An 18,521-nucleotide genomic window follows, 5' to 3' on the forward strand; every position below is an offset into this window, starting at 1 on the left:
AATAAGTTATAAAAAAAAACTAATAAGATGTGATGGTGCAACGCTTAATACATTGGTCTTCTATTACAAAGGTCTTGAGTTCGAATCTTGATAGCTGCATTTTGCAAAAAAAAAAAAAAAAAAAAAAAAAAAAAAAAAAGAGGAAGGTTGAAAACCGGTTCAATAGCGGTTCAATCGTGGTTTTTATGGTTCGACCGGTTCGTGACCGGTTTTCTGACAAAATCAACAATGGCATTGAACCGGACAGGTGCCATAGCCGATTCGCGATTCAACCGATCGAACCGGCCGGTCCGGTCCAGTTTTCAAAACATTGCTAATGGGGCGGGTGTTGGGGTGGGGTGGGGCGCCCCCGCCATCCGCTTTAAAAAAATAAATATATAAAATATATATGTATATATTTATATATATAATATATAATTTAATTAGTTACAAATTTATGATAATGATATTATTAGTTATATGTATTATATAATATATATTAATATGTGTAATATAATTGATATTATCAATTATACTAATAATTATATATGCGTACTAATACAAATTATTAATTAGTTATATTAAATTTACTAATACATTTATATTAAATCCCTAATTACACTTAATACAATAACATTTTTTCTCAAAAAAAAAAACACAAGCACAATAATGAATAGTGATTATATTTGTGTCAAAAGTAAAAAAAAAATTGACTACTTTAGTTGTATTTATTTCATCATGTTGGATTGTATTTAAATAACTTTTATTTGATCGTTTTTATAAGTTTCAATTGTGAAATTACAATGAATAATAATTTGGTGATGTGTTGATATTTTAGTATTTGATTATTTGTTAAAATTTAAATATAATAAAATTATATAACAAATTTTTATTAGCCCCACGGAGCACCCTCGGGGGAAGCCGAGCGGGGCGGGAGGAGCGGGGGACGGCGGCAGGAGGAATTTGTAGGACCCGCGCCAACCCCGCCTTGTTGCCATCCTTATTTGGATAGAGTATTATTTGAAATAATTATTATAGTATTTTTTGTGATGTGATACGTGTGAGATAAAATGGTGGATTGGAAAATGTGTTTATAATGTAAGTAAAATATTATTCGCAAAAATTAGCTATCAAAATATTGTTTTAAAATATCTTCCACGACTTCATCTAGCTAGAGTATGGCAACCATATCTTCAAAGTACTATAATTTACAAGCAAGCATGAACTTTTGGACCTCTCACAGGCCAGTCAAAACTCATATTATACCCATATAATATAATATAATTTTCTGTGTACAATTTATAAAAACTTTCATATTTTCTTTGGAACCTTCTTATTGGTCCCATCATTCTTTTTCTGGTAGAATCATCGGGAGAAAGCATGAATAATCATCAGCGGAATCATTCTTGAACGATGCAATTCTTTTTTAACACAGTGTGTAATTCATTGTACACCGTCTATGTAGTCTTGCGACAGAGATGGTTATATTTCAATAATGTTCATGTGGACCTGTACATATCAATTGTAGCAGAATTATCTGATGTAATCTTGACCTTACAATTTGAAATTTGACCTTGTTCAGCAATTGACACTACTGACAATTGTTCCCACCCTTTGTTTATACTTCCTACCTTGAATTCTGTTAATCGTATGAAAAACACTAATTCAACTTTTTTTAATTATTGCTTTTCAACCAGCCTCAAATATTGATTTTTTTTAAGGGCCGATTATTGAAAGGTTATAATACGAAAAGTTGCATGAGTGAGCTTGTCATGCTCTCTTGTTAGTGTTTCAAAAATTGAAATGGATCGATTGATTCGAAAAATCGTAATTGGTCGTGACATTAATCTGATTCACTAATACATTTTATAAAATTTATTGAACCAATTAAACTTAGAATCTGTTTGATAACATAAAAAAGTGCTGAAACTGAACCTTTTCAAACATGATGTTTTGAATGTTTGATAAATAAAAAATCTATCTGTTGAACTTATTAAGCAATACTGAACTTGTGTGTATTTTTTTCAGCACAAAAATCCTAACTGAATACTTAATTCTGATAAGAATCAATACAATTACTTCAACTATCTTATCTTATCTACCAAATCTACCTTTGTTTTGTTAATTATATTCTAAATTTTTATCTAATTAAACAACCTAATATTTTCTATCTATCGGTTTTCTATTTCTCTTTCCTCTCTTTTTAATGACTTTCACTTCTTCTCCATACTTCTCATACAATATATTTCATCTTTTATATTAATTTGTTTTAAAAATAAATATTGTCATTTTCATACCTAACAATTTTAAACTAATTAAATCATAGGTTCTATTTCTTTTTTGAATGAAAAGATAGAAGGATAAAATTGTCAAATTAAACTTATTAAGCATTCAGTTATAAATATTTATCAAACAGTATAAAATAGGTTTAACATTAAAATTCATACATATATATATATATATATATATATATATATATATATATATATATATTTCTGTTCAATGTTTAAAATTCAGCAAATTAATTATTTCAATATTCAGATTTCAGATTTTAGACTTCAGAATTCAGACTCAGTTTTATGAAACGGAACCTTAGTCAAGAACCAGTTGAATCAGTCAAAATTAGACTTTTGAACTGATTCATACTTTTTTTTTATTAAATCCATCCAAGTTTTTTTTTTTTAAACTAAAGGAATAAAAGTACAAAAACTTTTGAACACGTTGACCCACTGAAGTTTAAATAGCTAAATACTGTAGACAAGATGCCACTCTTCATTTTTTCTTTTTTCTTTTTTTATTGTCACCTCTCTACTTGATAAATTCGACATTTTGTCATAAAAGGATCTTACAATTTTCACTTGCATTGTTTAACAATATATATTGTATTTCTTTTTAAACCCTCAATCTCTTAAAATGTTGATTGGGTATCATGAATTAATTTCTTATTTTGCATTTTCAAACTTCCTTTCAATCTTAAGATTCCTAAACAAAATATACAAATTTATTCACTTATTTCTTCTTTTGGTTTGACTGAAGGGATAATAACTAGAGGGCCAAAAAATTGGAGGGACGAAATTTCATACTACTATTCCTTTGAAAGGTCCATCCCCCTGGTACCCGATGACCTGACAGAATCATGAGAAGTTAGTTGAATATAACTACTCAAGGGTCAGTGGAAGGACGAAGCCATTAAATATCCCTACCCCAACTGCCCCTTCTTTGAAGAATTTTGCAAGAGCCCTTTTATAGATAGAGAAGAAGAAGAGAAATGTACACTGAAATAGCCAAACAAATTCAAAATTAAAACACACAAATTAAAACCCTAGTCTTCTTGTTCACTCACTCACTCCTTGACTTCAACACGCACAACACACACACAAGAGTGAGTGGTATGACCACCACCACCACCACCGCCACCGCCAGCACCAGCGGCTGACTTCAATTTCTTCAAAAGTAAAATACGAGTCTCTCCCTCTTTCCCCTCATTTCTTGTTAAAATTTTTTTTTATAATCCTTTTTTTTGGTGATTTTTTTTCTTTGTTTTGTGTGACTTTGTGGACAATTAGCCAGATAAAATGGAACTGACGAAGCTGCTGATGCTTCATCTCGGATATGGTTTGGTCTGCTTTCTGCTTCAGTTCGGTGCTTCCAATTCAGTGAGTGATTTACCTGTCTCTGTTTTTTTTTTTTTCTCTTTTTTCTTGAAGAAAAGTTTACATATTTAAGCATATTTAATTAAATAACATAAGTTTATGTTGGTTGGAGCTCAGGAAGATGTAAATTTATGTTTTGTTAATTAATTGAGTTGTTTATTTCATATTCTTTTTAGGTCTCAAATAGCTCAGTTGACGTGCCTTTGGTTTCATCATCTTCACAGGAAAAAACGGAAGGTCTGGTTTTCTATACTCCTTGAATTTTGAAATACTGTGTTCTGGATTTTGAATTGCATTAGTTATTTTCAGATGTTTTTGTTTCCCTATTGGTTACCATATCAGATTTAGTTGACTTTGGACCTGCTGGTTTGGGAGTTTTCAATAGAAAAGAAAAAGATAACAAGGGAAGAAATTCTCAACTTGTTCAGGAGTTTAATGAAGAAAATGTAATGATTTTTGGACATGTGGGACATTAGTAATTTGTGAATTGGTAATTGATGGTCGAGTTTGGCATTTTGGGAACTTGGATCTGTGTTACTACAAGTTTTGGCATAAATTTAGGTGTTTGGGACAATTGTGACTTGAGATGAGATATTGTGAACTACATAAGAGAGTTGAAGCCATCGTTTGAAGTTACTTGACTTCTACCTGCAAATCATGGAGCAATTTGAGTTTAGGCATAGGTGGATGAGAATTCTGTCACCTCTTTTGCTGAATCTTGCAATATTTATTACTCACGTAAGTTGTGTTTAAGTTCTTCATTTTGTTTGCAATCAGCATTCTGCCGTTCAGGCTGGGCGGGCTACTGGAGTGAGAGAAAGTGCTTCAAGTATTTCGAAAACTCTCAATCATGGGATGAGGCAGAGACCCACTGCATAAGCTATAGTGGACATCTTGCAGCAGTGACTTCATTGCAGGAACTATCATTTGTTCAGAAGTTGTGTAGTCAGGACAACACTGGATGTTGGGTTGGTGGAAGAGTTTTTAATACCAGTCTTGGAGCTTGGAAGTGGTCAGACAATGCTTCTTACTGGAATGAAACTGTTGCTCCTAGGATTCCGTTGAATTCTAGTCATAATTTGGTGGATTCATGTGCATTGGTAACCAACGGAACAGTGTACCTTATGGCTCAAAGTTGCAATACCACTCATGCCTTCATATGCATGCTGGAAGCAGGTTTGTAATAGCTTTAGAAAACTATAAAAAGTTGTGTCTCATCCTCATCTACAGTTGTGTCACTGTAACTTGCTTTCCTTGCTACTTTGTTCTTTTTGTTTTGACATCTTAGCAACTATATTGCAACTGAAGATCCATCACTAAATTTTTTATCCATTTGTAATTTCAGAGGACAAATGTCACCATTTCCACTGTCACTCAGAATATCTTATTATCCTTGCTGTGGTGAGTGGGTTGATTCTCTGCACTACTTTGGCTGTTGTTGTATGGCTTCTCATATTTCGACGGAGTAAGAAATGGAGAAAATCTCGCAGACTGTCAAATCCTGCTGAAGTGGCATTAGTTCCCCCATCATGGAAAGTGTTTACACGTGATGAATTGAAATCAATTACCAAGAATTTCAGTGAAGGAAATCGTCTTCTTGGTGATGCAAAAACAGGGGGTACATATAGTGGACTTTTACCAGATGGATCAAGGGTGGCTGTTAAAAGGTTGAAAAGGTCTAGCTTCCAGAGAAAGAAGGAGTTCTACTCTGAAATTGGAAGGGTTGCCAGACTTCATCACCCAAATCTGGTGGCTATCAAAGGATGTTGCTATGATCATGGAGATCGGTACATTGTCTATGAGTTTATTGTGAATGGACCTCTGGATAGATGGCTACACCATGTTCCTAAAGGGGGTAGGAGTTTGGACTGGGCCATGAGAATGAAAATTGCCACCACTCTTGCTCAAGGAATTGCGTAAGTAAAATTGTTGAAACGTTATTTTTTCCCACTAAAAGCCAAGTTGAATAGAATTTTGCCATTATAGATTTTCAGTTACTGTTTCATCATCAACTCTTTGTACTTGACCTTTGAGGATTTCTTATCCTAGCTTGGGGTCTCCTTATGGTTGTTCTAACCTAATTTAAATCATCGTGTTTTGTAAACTAATCATCTTTACTTGCCTCATTGTGGAATTTCACTGATGTTTCTTCATTTTAACTTTGCAATGGAATCTATCTTGGTTACATTATGTTTACATCTCAAACTTTGTTTGTACTGTCTTTTGTGATTCTAAATTCTTACTTAGGGAATGTAATGTGAGTAGCAGATATTTTTGTTCAAGTTGGTTGCTTGATATTGGTCCTAGTCTCGAGGACTTCAATTGATGCTTTCCTTTCCAGAAAGGGGAACATTTAATAGTTTCAATGTTCTGTTACGTGTTCTTGATAGGGAATTGTGCCAACTGGTTCGACCATTTGTAGGAATTGTTCAAACTGTCCTATCCTTCACCCAAATTTCATATCAATTTACATAAACTTTCTATTATCAGTGAATTATTTTTAAAGACAATTATGAACTCTTTTTTCTAATAACTAATACTTAGTTCAGGAATCTGGAAAGGGGAGTTAGTTTTAGCTGGAAAATATTACCAGAAAGGTAATTGCTGTATGATCATGGTAAAATGATGTGTCTAAGTAAAATTTCCAGGAGAGAGATCCTTCAAATTATGGACAACCTCAGAGAGAACAATTAAAGTTGCCTAAAAAGGATTTATCGCTGGAATGAGACTTAAATTAGAAGGAAGAAACTCTTAAATTTCATGCTTCTTGTTCTGGAACATAACACCCATTGCTCAAGTTTTACAATTAAATGCCACTGAAAAACAAAGCGCTACTCCCTAGATTTCATTGGAAATTTAGGAATTGTTTGAATCACTTAAAAGCAGCTGGGTGGATTACTGGGAACACATCTTTCCTTCTGTAGGTTAGGCTGCTTCATGTGTTTCGAAAGATAGTTTTCTTCACTTGGGTGTTTATCCCTGTTTAGACACAATGTTGATTAGAGGAAAGCTAAGAATTAGTCTAAATTAGATCATTCTAGTCATGCCAATTCTGAAGTTTGTGTTTTCTTGATAATCTAAAGATTATGAATCTTTTGTTTGATGGCTAACAAGGATTTTCTACAGTGACAAAAGAATTGTCCTGCATTGGATATTTAGAATCTGTCTAGCTACCCCACCTTTACCAATTTGGAAATGTAGTTTAGGCCTTTACAAGTTGCTTCCCTTTCTAGTTTAGGCATGAATGCTGCGGAATACATTTATAAGGTCCTTTTCATCTTGTCAAAACCATTCAAATTGGAGGAAATCTTGACTGTTCAAACTAGGAACCCTTGATAGACTTCATAATTTGGATTATCTAGTATGCATAGACTTTTAGGTCAAGTAGTATGAATGATCCATGAATCATTATTCTGCCAACCAAATTTTAGAACGAAAGAATATTCGTCCATCCTGAAAAGTTGCCTGCTCTCTTTCAGTACCCAAACTTAATTACCCCATGTTTTTATCATTTCATTACTACATAGGCAATCGACCTTTTTAGTCAAGTTAGAAATGTAACTGTATTTTCAGATGAAGAATTGAGGCTTGTTATTGAGCAAAGGGAATGTAGATACTAGTTCATCAACCAATCCTCCAAGCTTTCGGCCACTTTTCTGTTAGCAAAGATGAGGAAAGAAAATGAAATTGTTGCTTCACTAAAGTAATACTGGATGTTCTAATCTTGTAGGTTCTGTTATGCTCAGTGACTACTTTTGTAATTGGATTGTACAATATGTTACACTCAGATTGCAAAGCAAGTTACCTTTTTCATTTGCATTAAGTCTTTGTTTTGGCTTATTAGTTTTAATATGATTCATTATCTCAATCATAACAGGTTCCTCCATGACAAGGTGAAGCCCCAAGTTGTGCATCGGGATATCCGTGCAAGTAATGTTCTTCTTGATGAAGAATTTGGTGCTCATTTAATGGGTGTTGGCCTGTCAAAATTCATCCCGTGGGAAGTGATGCATGAAAGAAGGGTTATGGCTGGTGGAACTCATGGATATCTTGCTCCAGAGTTTGTCTATAGAAATGAGCTTACAACTAAGAGTGATGTTTACAGCTTTGGGGTGCTTTTGCTTGAAATTGTTAGTGGACGCAGACCAGCACAAGCCGTTGATTCTGTCGGCTGGCAAAGTATATTTGAGTGGGCCACGCCCCTGGTGCAATCTCATCGGTATCTAGAGTTGTTGGATCCTCTCGTATCATCTTCTTCTTCTCAAATTCCAGAAGCTGGAGTAATTCAGAAAGTAGTCGATCTCGTATATTCTTGCACGCAGCATGTTCCCTCAATGCGTCCCAGAATGTCCCATGTTGTCCACCAGCTGCAACAGGTGGCCCTGTCTCCCACCTTGAAGTAAGGTCAATCACTTGCTCATTCTAGTTATCCTTTTTGGTGATTCTTCGAAATCGGTAGTCCTGTGGTTCATTAAGGCAAATTTTAGGTGTGTATGGCACGGATGAAAAGGGTACTTCTACTGGTCGCATACTGGAAGCCCTATGTGGATTTGCCTCTGAACCTTTGTTGTAGCTTCTGCTAACATATAGCTTGCTAGTTGGGGTAATTTTACATGTGTTTGTACAATGCAATGAATATTTTAGCGCTGTAGCATTCCTTGTAAATACTATGCCAGAAAGTGGATGTTAACTGTACTTGTAAGAAGTTCCATGATCCACCACAGTAATTTCCTCCACCAAAAAGCTTGAGCATGTTAATATCCAAACAAGGCTGGCTCAATATGGAGCTTTACCAATCTATCAACCTTCTTTTTTGGCTCAATATGGTACACATATTGTCATTGCAGCAGAAGAAATGTGAGGCTAATCCTGTATTACATTATTCACTTGATAAGTACATTGGCGCAGTTTATAAGAATATCAATAGAAACATTAATTACAACAGGGCAGTCTCCAGAAAGGCAAGGACAGCCATACCGCTTGCCCATACATCATCATCGAGTACATGTTCAGCAGGAGAGTGGCTAATGCCTCCGCGACATCGGACAAATAGCATGCCGACCTGTCAAAGAGGTAGCTAAACTTGAATGTGAGCAGGAAAATTTGTTAATAATCACAGCCTGCCGGGCCAAAGCACAAACCTTAGTTAGATGTGAAATTGCCATTGCATCGTGCCCAGCACCACTCATTAATGCAGGCACATCAATTGCAGCCTCGCCTTTTATTCTTTTAAGTGCGGCATAAGCTGCAGAGCTTAGCTGCAAACTCAATTCCTTGTCACAAACTACTGCATTTGCATCATGCTGGAAATGATGGAGGTTAGAATGCCTGAGATTCCATTTGCAGCACAAAGTAACGTACTACGAGAAGAAAGCAACGTACTAGGAGAAGAAAACTCACCTTACGGTCAATTTTGCAGAAAACTGAACGCCGGTCACAAATTTGATGCATTCTCTTAGATAGTTCATAAAGAACAGCTTCTCGACCCATATCATCAATTGCACGAACATCTACAGTGAAGGTTACCTGCAGCCAGAATTTCACAAAAATGAGAGCATTACGTCAATGAGCCAGCAGCAACTAGCTCTGACCTGGAAAGCCCAAGAAAACTTTCATTTTGACAGGCCCCCCTTTACCAGTAGTTTATTTTATAACATAATGTGGTCACAGAAATTCAAATCATCTCCTTGATAGCTTTGACTAATAGGAAGTCTAAGTCAGTCTAAGTAGCATGCCTTTTCCCACAAGGGTTTAAAAAAGCGTTACCACAAAAGCCATATCTGTTTAGCAGGGATTAAGTAGGCTTAACAGCTATACGGAAAAGGCTCAAGTTTGAAATCCCCATGATGATTTAGGCTTCATTTAGGGTCATAGATTATGGCCAAAAAATCATTTTCTAGTGAAAAGGTACATTCATAAGGACCTTGTTTCACATTAAGAATCTGGTGTTTGAATAATGCGCTCTAATGAACTTGGTTATGTGATTGGAACCAGCCATGATCTTTACATTTTACCCATTATTCATGAGGAACCAAAGCCGCACATAGGGGTCGGTGGGAGGGAGATGAGAAACGATCGTTGCCAACATGACAATGCCAAATGTGTAACTCGATGCAGAGTATTTCATAACAGTCCACTAGGATACCAAATTACTAAAGCATAAATTGTATTTTTCTCTTGGGATGAATTTTGACTGTGATTATATGGATTCAGTGGGACAAAGAGGCAAGGACAAGATGAATATATCTTTTGAAGAGGAAGTCAGGCATGAGCTAAGGCCATTCACGAAGTAGGCTATATTGAAGCCTATAAAGGCAAAAAAGCATTGGGAGTTCTCAGACTGAGCAAGTGATGGATTTGAAACCAAAAAATGGGTCTCTTCAAATTGCTGATGGAGTTGGTGTCACCATTACCACCTAAGATGGTGAAATGACAACTTCTCAAGTTGAAACTGGTGCAGGTGGGGGGGGGGGAGGCAAGGCTGGAAATTTGGTCCAATAGGAAGGTCTGACAATATTGGGGTACTATTGTTGGATGATCTTATTGGGCTTGTGAAATTAGACGACTTCAACAGCAGTTGAACTCTCTTTAAGCACTCAACTAGGACATTAGCAAGTAAAATATTGACTGAGTTCCAAGTTTCAAATGTTCAACCCATCAAAACCAAATTCTTAGCCTTTACTTCCTTAATTTGAATCTGGAAAAGAGCTTCTGTGAGTAGAAATTATAAGATTATGATCAGTACTTGTATCATTTATCATTTCAGAATTTAATTTATCATTTCATTTTTGATGTACACAGTAGAGACTGTTTCTTGAGATGCAGAAGCAGAAAGCTAATGACTGTTTAAGACCCATAGTTCTTTTCTCAAGGAACATGGCATTTGGTTGCTCTTACAGGCTTGGTAATGGATCACTGGAACATTCAAAACAGGGCTATTAGATAAAGAGTAGGTTCAAGATATCCAAATTATGGCAACTTCAGTAATGGAGGTATAAATGTAATTTGCACATCTATTCCAACAACTTAAGCTATGTTGGAAATGGTTCTCAGAGCAATGTTGTGCTCTGACACAAAGATAAACATCTACAATTCTACATGTACAAAGACAAAGACGGAGCAATCTTCGAGCAAAGTGCATTCAAGGTTCAGTATGAGATGAGTAAATGAGTCTACAAAAAGGAGTTTGACAAAGTTGAGGTTTTAGCATCTAATGTTGCCAAGCCTTCTGATAAAAAATACTTTCTTTCTTTGTTGAGTTTGTTCGGGAAAGTCTTAACAGATTTTTTCCGTGCTCTCATAAAAAGGGAGGATTTGTAATAGTTCTAGAAAAGATAAAAGGAAGAAAAGTCGGAATCCTTGCCTAACTGAAAATAGATTGCCATTAGTCTTTTTTTCAGCATAAGATATGGGCTACTTGCCTGGCCTGGAATAACATTACTTGCACTTGGCCAGCTTGAAATTTCTCCAACAGTGCACACAAGAGATCCAGAAAGAGACTGCACCTCAGAAGCTCTACATTCACCATCATAAGAAAGATATTGCTCAGGTTGTTTACAGAGGCCCTCCAACAAAACAATTATTTCAGCAGCAGCAACCATGGGATCCTGGCGCATGTTCATTGGAACCGTCCCTGCATGCCCTTGTGAACCCCTCACAGTCACCTGCAAGTTATGTTACTTTAGGAGAAAATACGCAATGGAAGTGTAGCCTAAATGAAATAGATATGTAAGTAGTGGTTGGTCAGTGTCTTAAGCAGGCTCAAGTTTAACATCTTCAGAATTTAGAAAGGTCCAGGAATGGAAATGAAGCACTTATAGAAACGTAAATCTTAGGAAACATCCGAAATTTCAAGTGTGTTGTGCTAATGCTCGAAATGGACGATCTCCTCCAGTAATAAACCTTCCACATTAAATTTGAAAAGGCAAAAAGAAAGTAAGGTTGCCTCGCTAAACTTTCGAGTCATGCAGTTAAAAACCACGCAGACCAGATGAAGTGCATAGGAAAGAAAAGACAAGAATACCTTCAGTCGTGTCTGTCCAGCAATGCCTTTAACTGAACCAAGAGGAAGACCAATAGTCTCCAGTACAGGTCCTTGTTCAATGTGAACCTGAGATAACAGTAGAAGTAAGAGAAAGATGAACAAACCAGTATTAGATATTGAACATGCAGTTTTACTTTCTTAAAGCTTTATTTCAGGGAATACCATTGGCCAGTTTACCTCAATATAGCCCCAAACAGATTCTGGATCATACTTGAGCTCTAAAAGGTTTTCTTCTGTAGTTTCTATGGAGTTTTCTCTTAATGCATCTTGCACTGTCACCCCACTATGATATTTTTGGATCAGTCTAGAAGAACCAACAAAAATGCACAGTAAAATGCACAACTCCACCCTACCTCTTATCATGTACATGTAGTGCTGAGGCTGGTAATACGCCAGCAATAGCTGCACTCCCTAAAAATGTAGACTGGAACCTAACTCCTTCCTCATCACTGAATGCAATAATCTGCAAACTTATAGTAAAACCAAGATGCATCAGGTCAAGGGTTGTTGAATGGTAATTAAGTTGATAACTTGAGATGTTGCTATGTAACAAAAGATATACGAAACACAACTTAAATTGGAATCAGCTGTCAAAGGAACATTCTATTCCTCACTGATACTTGTTGAGAACTGAGAGAATGGGAGGAGAGCAGAACAATGAGATCATTGTGCATGTTATAAATACACAATAACAGATCCTTTCTTAAACATTGAAATTAAAGGGGTATGTGCAATGTTTTTCTCATATCATGGCTGCTCAGATGCTCAGGGAAAATACACTTATTGGGCAAAATATTCATCTCTTTTCATTTGATATACAGAACATAACTTTATTCAACAAAACTCTTGGTTTAAGCCACAGAATAAACTTCAGAACATAATGTCAAGTTTGTCTATAGACACCAGTCATATCCAAATTTATCCGTATGTCTGTATGTATGTGTATTTCTTTTGACATCGGATATTTTATTCCTTTCACTGAATACAAATGCTTAAAGATGACCAAAAGAGGCTAGAACATGAGGCAGTAGAAATGACTTCATATGAGAGTTTTCGACATATAGATGCATAGATTCATGAATAATCATTAAAAATAACTCGTACAAGTTATTTATGTAGTTTGAGTATAAACAACTGAAAACTACTGCAATTACTAGGTCTATTGTCTCTTAGTCAGTTTTAAATGAGATTGCATAGCCATGGGTGTTAGCAAGTGTGTTTGCTCATATGTACTCAAGTCTTGAGCATTTCAATCTTTCAGATATGTGCTAGCAAGTGTTAGCAACTGGAAACTACTGCAATTACTAGGTCTATTGTCTTTTAGTCAGTTTTAAATGAGAGTGTGTAGCCATGGGTGTTAGCAAGTGTGTTTGATCATAAGTACTTGAGCCTTGAGCATTTCAATCTTTCAGATATGTGCTCACTTTTGTAGCTAATTACAAGCATTGTAAAAATAGATCTTTGCGGCTTGGGTTCTTGGGTGCGAGAATGTATATGAAAATTTTTTTCCTGGTTTATTGGCCATATCTGAAGAGGTGTTCCATAAAAATTTAAACATCCATATTGGGGAAGTGTCATGTGCACTGCAGATGTCCTTCTTGGACCACAAAGAGAGGAAGCATCTGCTATTTTGAGGCATATTGCTTAAAACCCATTAGTACTGAGTTTTGTGGGCAAAGCACTGTCCTAGAGTTTAGACCTTCTAATTTAATCACCAATGTATGCCTAAATGGAGAAAGTAAAAGTCCAGGATCAGGCATTGTCCTGTTTAGGCATATCAAACTGATTAATCAACAAAGATTGGGCTCTATAGCAATCACTACTATCTATGCCAGAGGTAAATATAAAATATTTTTCTTTTTTTTTTTAATTGGATTAGACCAGGTACTCAAAGTATGGTAGAAGAGGACATGGCAAGTATTGCCAACCAAGCTTTGATTTGATTATGTGAACAAAGAAATTATGGAAAGGAGTAGCTGTTTTCATCACATTAAAAAGGTTGGAAGTGGAGTTTAGTCTTGTGTCCTTCTGTTTTCTATTCAGCTTAAATATCGAACAAAATGCAAACTGTTCTCGACTTTGATAAATCTACTCACATATCCCCCACTTTCTCCAAGGTACAATCATCAACCAAAGATATCTTGGAAGGAAGTCTTTAAATGGCACCTCAAACACAATGGCAACAGATGTGGAAGAATAGTATGCATATAAGGATTCCATGAATGATCTATACTGAATCATAAAGCCTAGCCAAAAATGGGTACCAAAATCACAAGACATGAAGCAACTCTTGCTACTTAACTCGCTGAACAGAAAGCAATTATCTATGTTGCAGCTTGTAACTCACCTCAACTGGCCGCCTAAGTCTTCCCATCCTATTGGTCATATTCAACACCTTCAATGCAGATAATGCACAAACTATACCAAGTGAGCCATCAAACTTTCCAGCGTCAATTACAGTATCCTGTGAAAGATAAGATATATCAACCACTGGTTTCCTGTAACAGCCACCAGGAAAAAAAAATCAAGGTAGTATGCCACAAAGCAAACTAGATAGTTGCTTCACCAAATGTGAGCCAATTAATAAAGCCTTTGCACTTGGATTTATTCCTTCTGTTCGACCATGCACATTGCCCATTTTGTCCACCCACCTGAAATTTACAGAAGGTCTAATTCAATTTCTAAAACCTTATGATAAAGGAAAATCAAATAAGCTCTCACGTTTTCAAACCAACATCCTCCATCCACAGACGAATGAGGTTTCCTGCTTTGATCGAAGCTGGGCTCTGAAAAGTCCTCTGTAGATACTCATCCGCATCACTAACCTGCATGGTACTGAACAAGGTTATAGTCCATAGTTAACAACTTTTGGTGCTATAAATGCAGCCATTTGCACAATACATAATTAAGGCGAAATTGCTTATTGATATCAGAGTGGAGTGGCGTTTTATGGTCTGAAGCTTTTATGACTTTGCAACAAACAGGTTGATTTAGTTACAACACCCCCCATGAGCCTCCAAAGCTTTAGATATGAATCAAATTTTGTGAGATCCAAAACTTCCAAACACTTAAAACAAAAAGACATATTCTCATAATTATTACAGAACAGAGAATATCATTCCTTTGATTCTCATAAAGCTACTATTTCACAATCTTGCTGCCGGAAAATAGAAATGCTCAACAGACTAATTGCAGTTCACATAAAAATTTGTGTTTGATAGTTCTTGCCTAGTTTGCACCAAAAAGGGCTGATTGACCATTGAGGTTCTTTTATTTAGTCATTGCAAGTTGAATTGAACTCTTCTAGGGAAAAGCACTGCAATTTAGACATTTGTATGGCCTGTACGTGCATGGTAACTGGAAAGGGGAATAGCAGGTAATATAGGGAAATAGGGCAGAGCTGAGGGGCTCAACATTCATACTTCCTGCCACCCAGAATTTCGGGCAAATGACTAATGAGGAAGGGCCCCAAGACAGATTTCCCACTTAGTATATCATGCACTATAGTTCTGTTGTTTCCAATGAATTTGCACAGGTATTGCAATATAAAGAAAGTTTATCAACCCAGGCGCATGATACTTATTAAAGCATAAAGTTAAATGTGCAACATTAGCTAACCATTTTACTGGAATATTCCAGCTACATATTTGAGGTAAACTAAAGTACCAAGGTAATGCATCTACCAAAACCCACTTCCCCAGTGATCCAGATTTGCTTTCCAATCTAAGCTTACCCAATTTTTCTTTTCACTTAATGCAATGCCTTCTTTTATCTAAAGGGCCTTGCATGCTCTAGTTATGCAACTTTAAAGTAAAATAACATTTGGTCATATCCTGCTGCTACATTATTCTCGTCCTGGTATACAATCACATGAGATAACTCATCCCAAGAGAAAGAAATTACACCGAAGAATTTATTTCACCTAAACTTAATTATCATTTTACCGAGTAATGATAAGAACCTGCATGGGAGCAATTTAAGCAACAGAAAGAAGTTGCAGTTGATACCTCTCCAAGTTCATTTAGTCTTGCCACTGCCTCCTCCATCAAAATTTCTGGAAACAAATCATACTTTCTACCTTTGTCCTCTTCAAAACCTGAACAAATAAAATTCTGCTATCAGTAAATGGTTCGGTTAAATGCATAAGGTGGCGTGTAACCAACCTGACATCATAAGTTGATAGTGTCGAGTCAAAAACAACCAATAAGACCCCCTTGACTTTTGGCAGATCACAAGACGGAAATGTAAATTCTCAACCACAGTAATTTAAAACTTTTGTCCCCGGTATGAAATGCAGCAGATGACATGAAAAAGCACTTAAAAGAAAGTATATTTCTTCTTAGATTCCAGCTAGTATTATTTACCATTAAAGGGTTAGAAACTTAAGATGCTATTCAATTTCCTTGAATGCAGATTGCAGAATAGTATAAGAAATCCTTCAGCTTGGCAGAGGATTCAACATTGACACGAGTCTACATATAAGGTTATGATAAACCATAGTGAAAAGAGAATGTATTGCATTATAATCATTTGAAAACCTATTGATAACAATTGCTGAAATCAAACACGATGAATGAATAATCAATACAGAATTAGCCAAAGTTATATATGTTTTGTGCATCAAACATTAATCAATAGTAATTAGACTTTTATACAAGAATAACATAGTTATCTAACCATTACTACTTACAAATCATTGTAATTTAAATAATTGCAACAGAACTTCCCATAGTTATCTAAATATTTTTGTGCCCTAGAGAAAAAGTAACCATACAATGCAAGAAAACAAATCCAAATGTTTTCCAAGAAATAAGATAACTTGACAAAGACTATTAGCAACACAAGCCAATCAATCCTACAAATGATAAGGACTAAAGATAAGAACATCACCACAAATCATTGAAGTTATATCAATTAGAAATCTGCAGCTCCAATGACCAAAAAAAAAAAAAAAAAAAAAACGGAATACTTGCTACAAACCAGCAAAAAATTCACAGTGGCATCAGCTTCCTGTAAAACTCAAACTTGCATTTTCCTTAAAAGGGCTAATAAGACATCCCAAAGGGTCTCTAATTCAGATATCGTTTACTCCTTAAACAGCACAAATGAAAGAGAAGGAAAATTTACCCTGGCGTATATGTGAAAAAGCACAAGTTGGCGTCAGCAAAAACACCACAAAGAAACAAAAACTCGGTAGCCCTTTCCTAATTATGATCAATGCATGGAGATTTAGGATGGTCTGGCCCAGAAATGTGTGGAAGGGCAAAGAGGCCATGGCTGCTTTCTTTCTTGAAGATTCAAGAAGATCAAGAGAAGCAGAGCAAAGCAGCCGCGGAACTCAGACGACTGAGTGGGAAAATTGGGGCCATTGGGTGGCATGGCAAGAAGGGCAAAATGGGGAAAACGACAAGTGACGTGGCCACTTGTGGTGTTCTGCTGGCATTTCTCTGTACGTCTGTGACTCTAGTGATGGAAAGAGGGCTCTATCCTACATTAAAGATTCGAGACCACAAAAAATAATAATTATAAATTTTTTGTATTTTATTTGAACATTATTCGGAATTTTTTAAAAAAAGATTGGAAAGAAATTTTATTTTTTTTTTAACACTTTTTCCGCTCACATGTATAACACAACAAGAAGTGCTACAGCAACAAATTTTGCTGAAAAACTAATTTAAAGGGCTCAATTTTTTGTGGGATATGCAAGAATAATTCTGCTTTTTTAAAATTCCAAGCTTATACAATAATACTCTTATTTCACTAGTACTAAGTACTGGAATTTAATTTATTTTATTTTCCCAAATTTGTGGAACATTGCAATTTTCTCTGTTATGTACAAATATTTTTTTTTTCGAGCAAATGTTTCCACTAAATATCAAAGGGTGCATGAGATATTCTAGATGTTAGAAGGAAAAAAAAGAGAGGAAAGGAGTAGTTAAGTAGAAACTAATTAAGTGGACTAGGATTAGGAATAATTATATAAGTAAATTTAGTTTATCTGCTGTGGTAGATGAAGCTCCTGTGAAAAAATAACAAGAAAAGTGCATGCGTTAATGAATTAAAAGCTAATTAAAAGGAGGATAAAAGATCATAAAATTGTTTTGAGGATTGAGATAATTAACGCTAATAAGATCACATTTTGTCAACAATAGGTTTTTTTATTTCAAAAGAGACGTGGACTTGATGTTAGAAATCTATAGAAAAGAAATATTCTTGTTGAAGATAGGCATCTTTGGCCTGTTTGGATTGTCAATTTTTTCCCATAAAATTTTTACGTGTTTTCTGTGAACATATTTTTCAATTACCTTTTTACCTCACACATATCAAATTTCTGCAGTTTTTTTTTTTTACAAAAACTCCAAAAAATAGCAACATTCTCGTTGGAATTAACATCTTTAGCATTTACATATTTTCCTCAAAACCTGTATAATGTAGAACAATTACTTTTCATGAGCCCCCCCACCCACCCCCCACCCCCATAAAAAACCCAAAAAAAAAAAAGAGAAAGAACTAAAGAGGCCTGCACATTGCAAACTTTTAAAGTGATGAGTATCACTAACAAAGTAATCTTTTTTAGTGTATAATATACATTTGGAAACCACATGGCATCCACTTGTGATTATGGGTTAATTAATATGCTAATCTCACTCACCCCACATTTGATTCAATGAACTAAGCTAAAATGTCTCATGCTTTGCTTAGCATAGAACATCCTCCCACTTAGCATTATTTGTTTAGTTGCAAGTGCTTGATGCATGTATGTACGTAGGGACCATGCAAGTAAATAAACTCAGCCTGCATCACAATTATAATAGGGCCAATGCCCGGTTCAGTTTCCAATAATA

At 35.6% G+C, this 18,521-nt stretch overlaps 2 protein-coding genes across 6 annotated transcripts; one reads left to right on the top strand and one right to left on the bottom strand.

Moving 5' to 3' along the window:
* The first annotated feature begins 3,031 nt into the window (after window positions 1-3,031).
* LOC113707890 (C-type lectin receptor-like tyrosine-protein kinase At1g52310) lies at window positions 3,032-8,327 on the top strand. Of its 3 annotated transcripts, none has more exons than XM_027230285.2 (6): window positions 3,032-3,443; window positions 3,546-3,635; window positions 3,809-3,869; window positions 4,410-4,808; window positions 4,978-5,548; window positions 7,510-8,327. In XM_027230285.2, the coding sequence occupies exons 2-6, from the start codon at window positions 3,555-3,557 to the stop codon at window positions 8,033-8,035; spliced, it is 1,638 nt and encodes a 545-aa protein (XP_027086086.1). In that variant the 5' UTR covers window positions 3,032-3,443; window positions 3,546-3,554; the 3' UTR covers window positions 8,036-8,327. The 3 variants fall into 3 exon arrangements, with proteins under 3 accessions (XP_027086086.1, XP_027086085.1, XP_027086083.1); XM_027230284.2 differs by having other exon boundaries at window positions 3,032-3,432; window positions 3,550-3,635; XM_027230282.2 differs by having other exon boundaries at window positions 3,033-3,432.
* Window positions 8,328-8,359: 32 nt separating this feature from the next.
* Window positions 8,360-17,146, bottom strand: LOC113707891 (allantoate deiminase 2-like). 3 transcript variants are annotated; one of them, XM_072064847.1, is made up of 13 exons: window positions 16,804-17,146; window positions 15,684-15,772; window positions 14,398-14,501; window positions 14,243-14,345; window positions 14,024-14,140; window positions 12,030-12,139; window positions 11,854-11,959; window positions 11,656-11,742; window positions 11,054-11,296; window positions 9,033-9,158; window positions 8,774-8,935; window positions 8,610-8,694; window positions 8,360-8,501 (listed from the first exon to the last, which is right to left on the bottom strand). In XM_072064847.1, exons 1-13 carry the CDS (start codon window positions 16,949-16,951, stop codon window positions 8,422-8,424), a joined length of 1,560 nt encoding a protein of 519 aa, XP_071920948.1. In that variant the 5' UTR covers window positions 16,952-17,146; the 3' UTR covers window positions 8,360-8,421. The 3 variants fall into 3 exon arrangements, with proteins under 3 accessions (XP_071920948.1, XP_027086087.2, XP_027086088.2); XM_027230286.2 differs by having other exon boundaries at window positions 14,243-14,327; window positions 16,804-17,145; XM_027230287.2 differs by having other exon boundaries at window positions 8,360-8,694; window positions 14,243-14,327; window positions 16,804-17,144.
* Window positions 17,147-18,521: the final 1,375 nt, after the last annotated feature.

Source organism: Coffea arabica, chromosome 9c (assembly GCF_036785885.1).
Source record: "Coffea arabica cultivar ET-39 chromosome 9c, Coffea Arabica ET-39 HiFi, whole genome shotgun sequence".
NCBI lineage: Eukaryota > Viridiplantae > Streptophyta > Magnoliopsida > Gentianales > Rubiaceae > Coffea > Coffea arabica.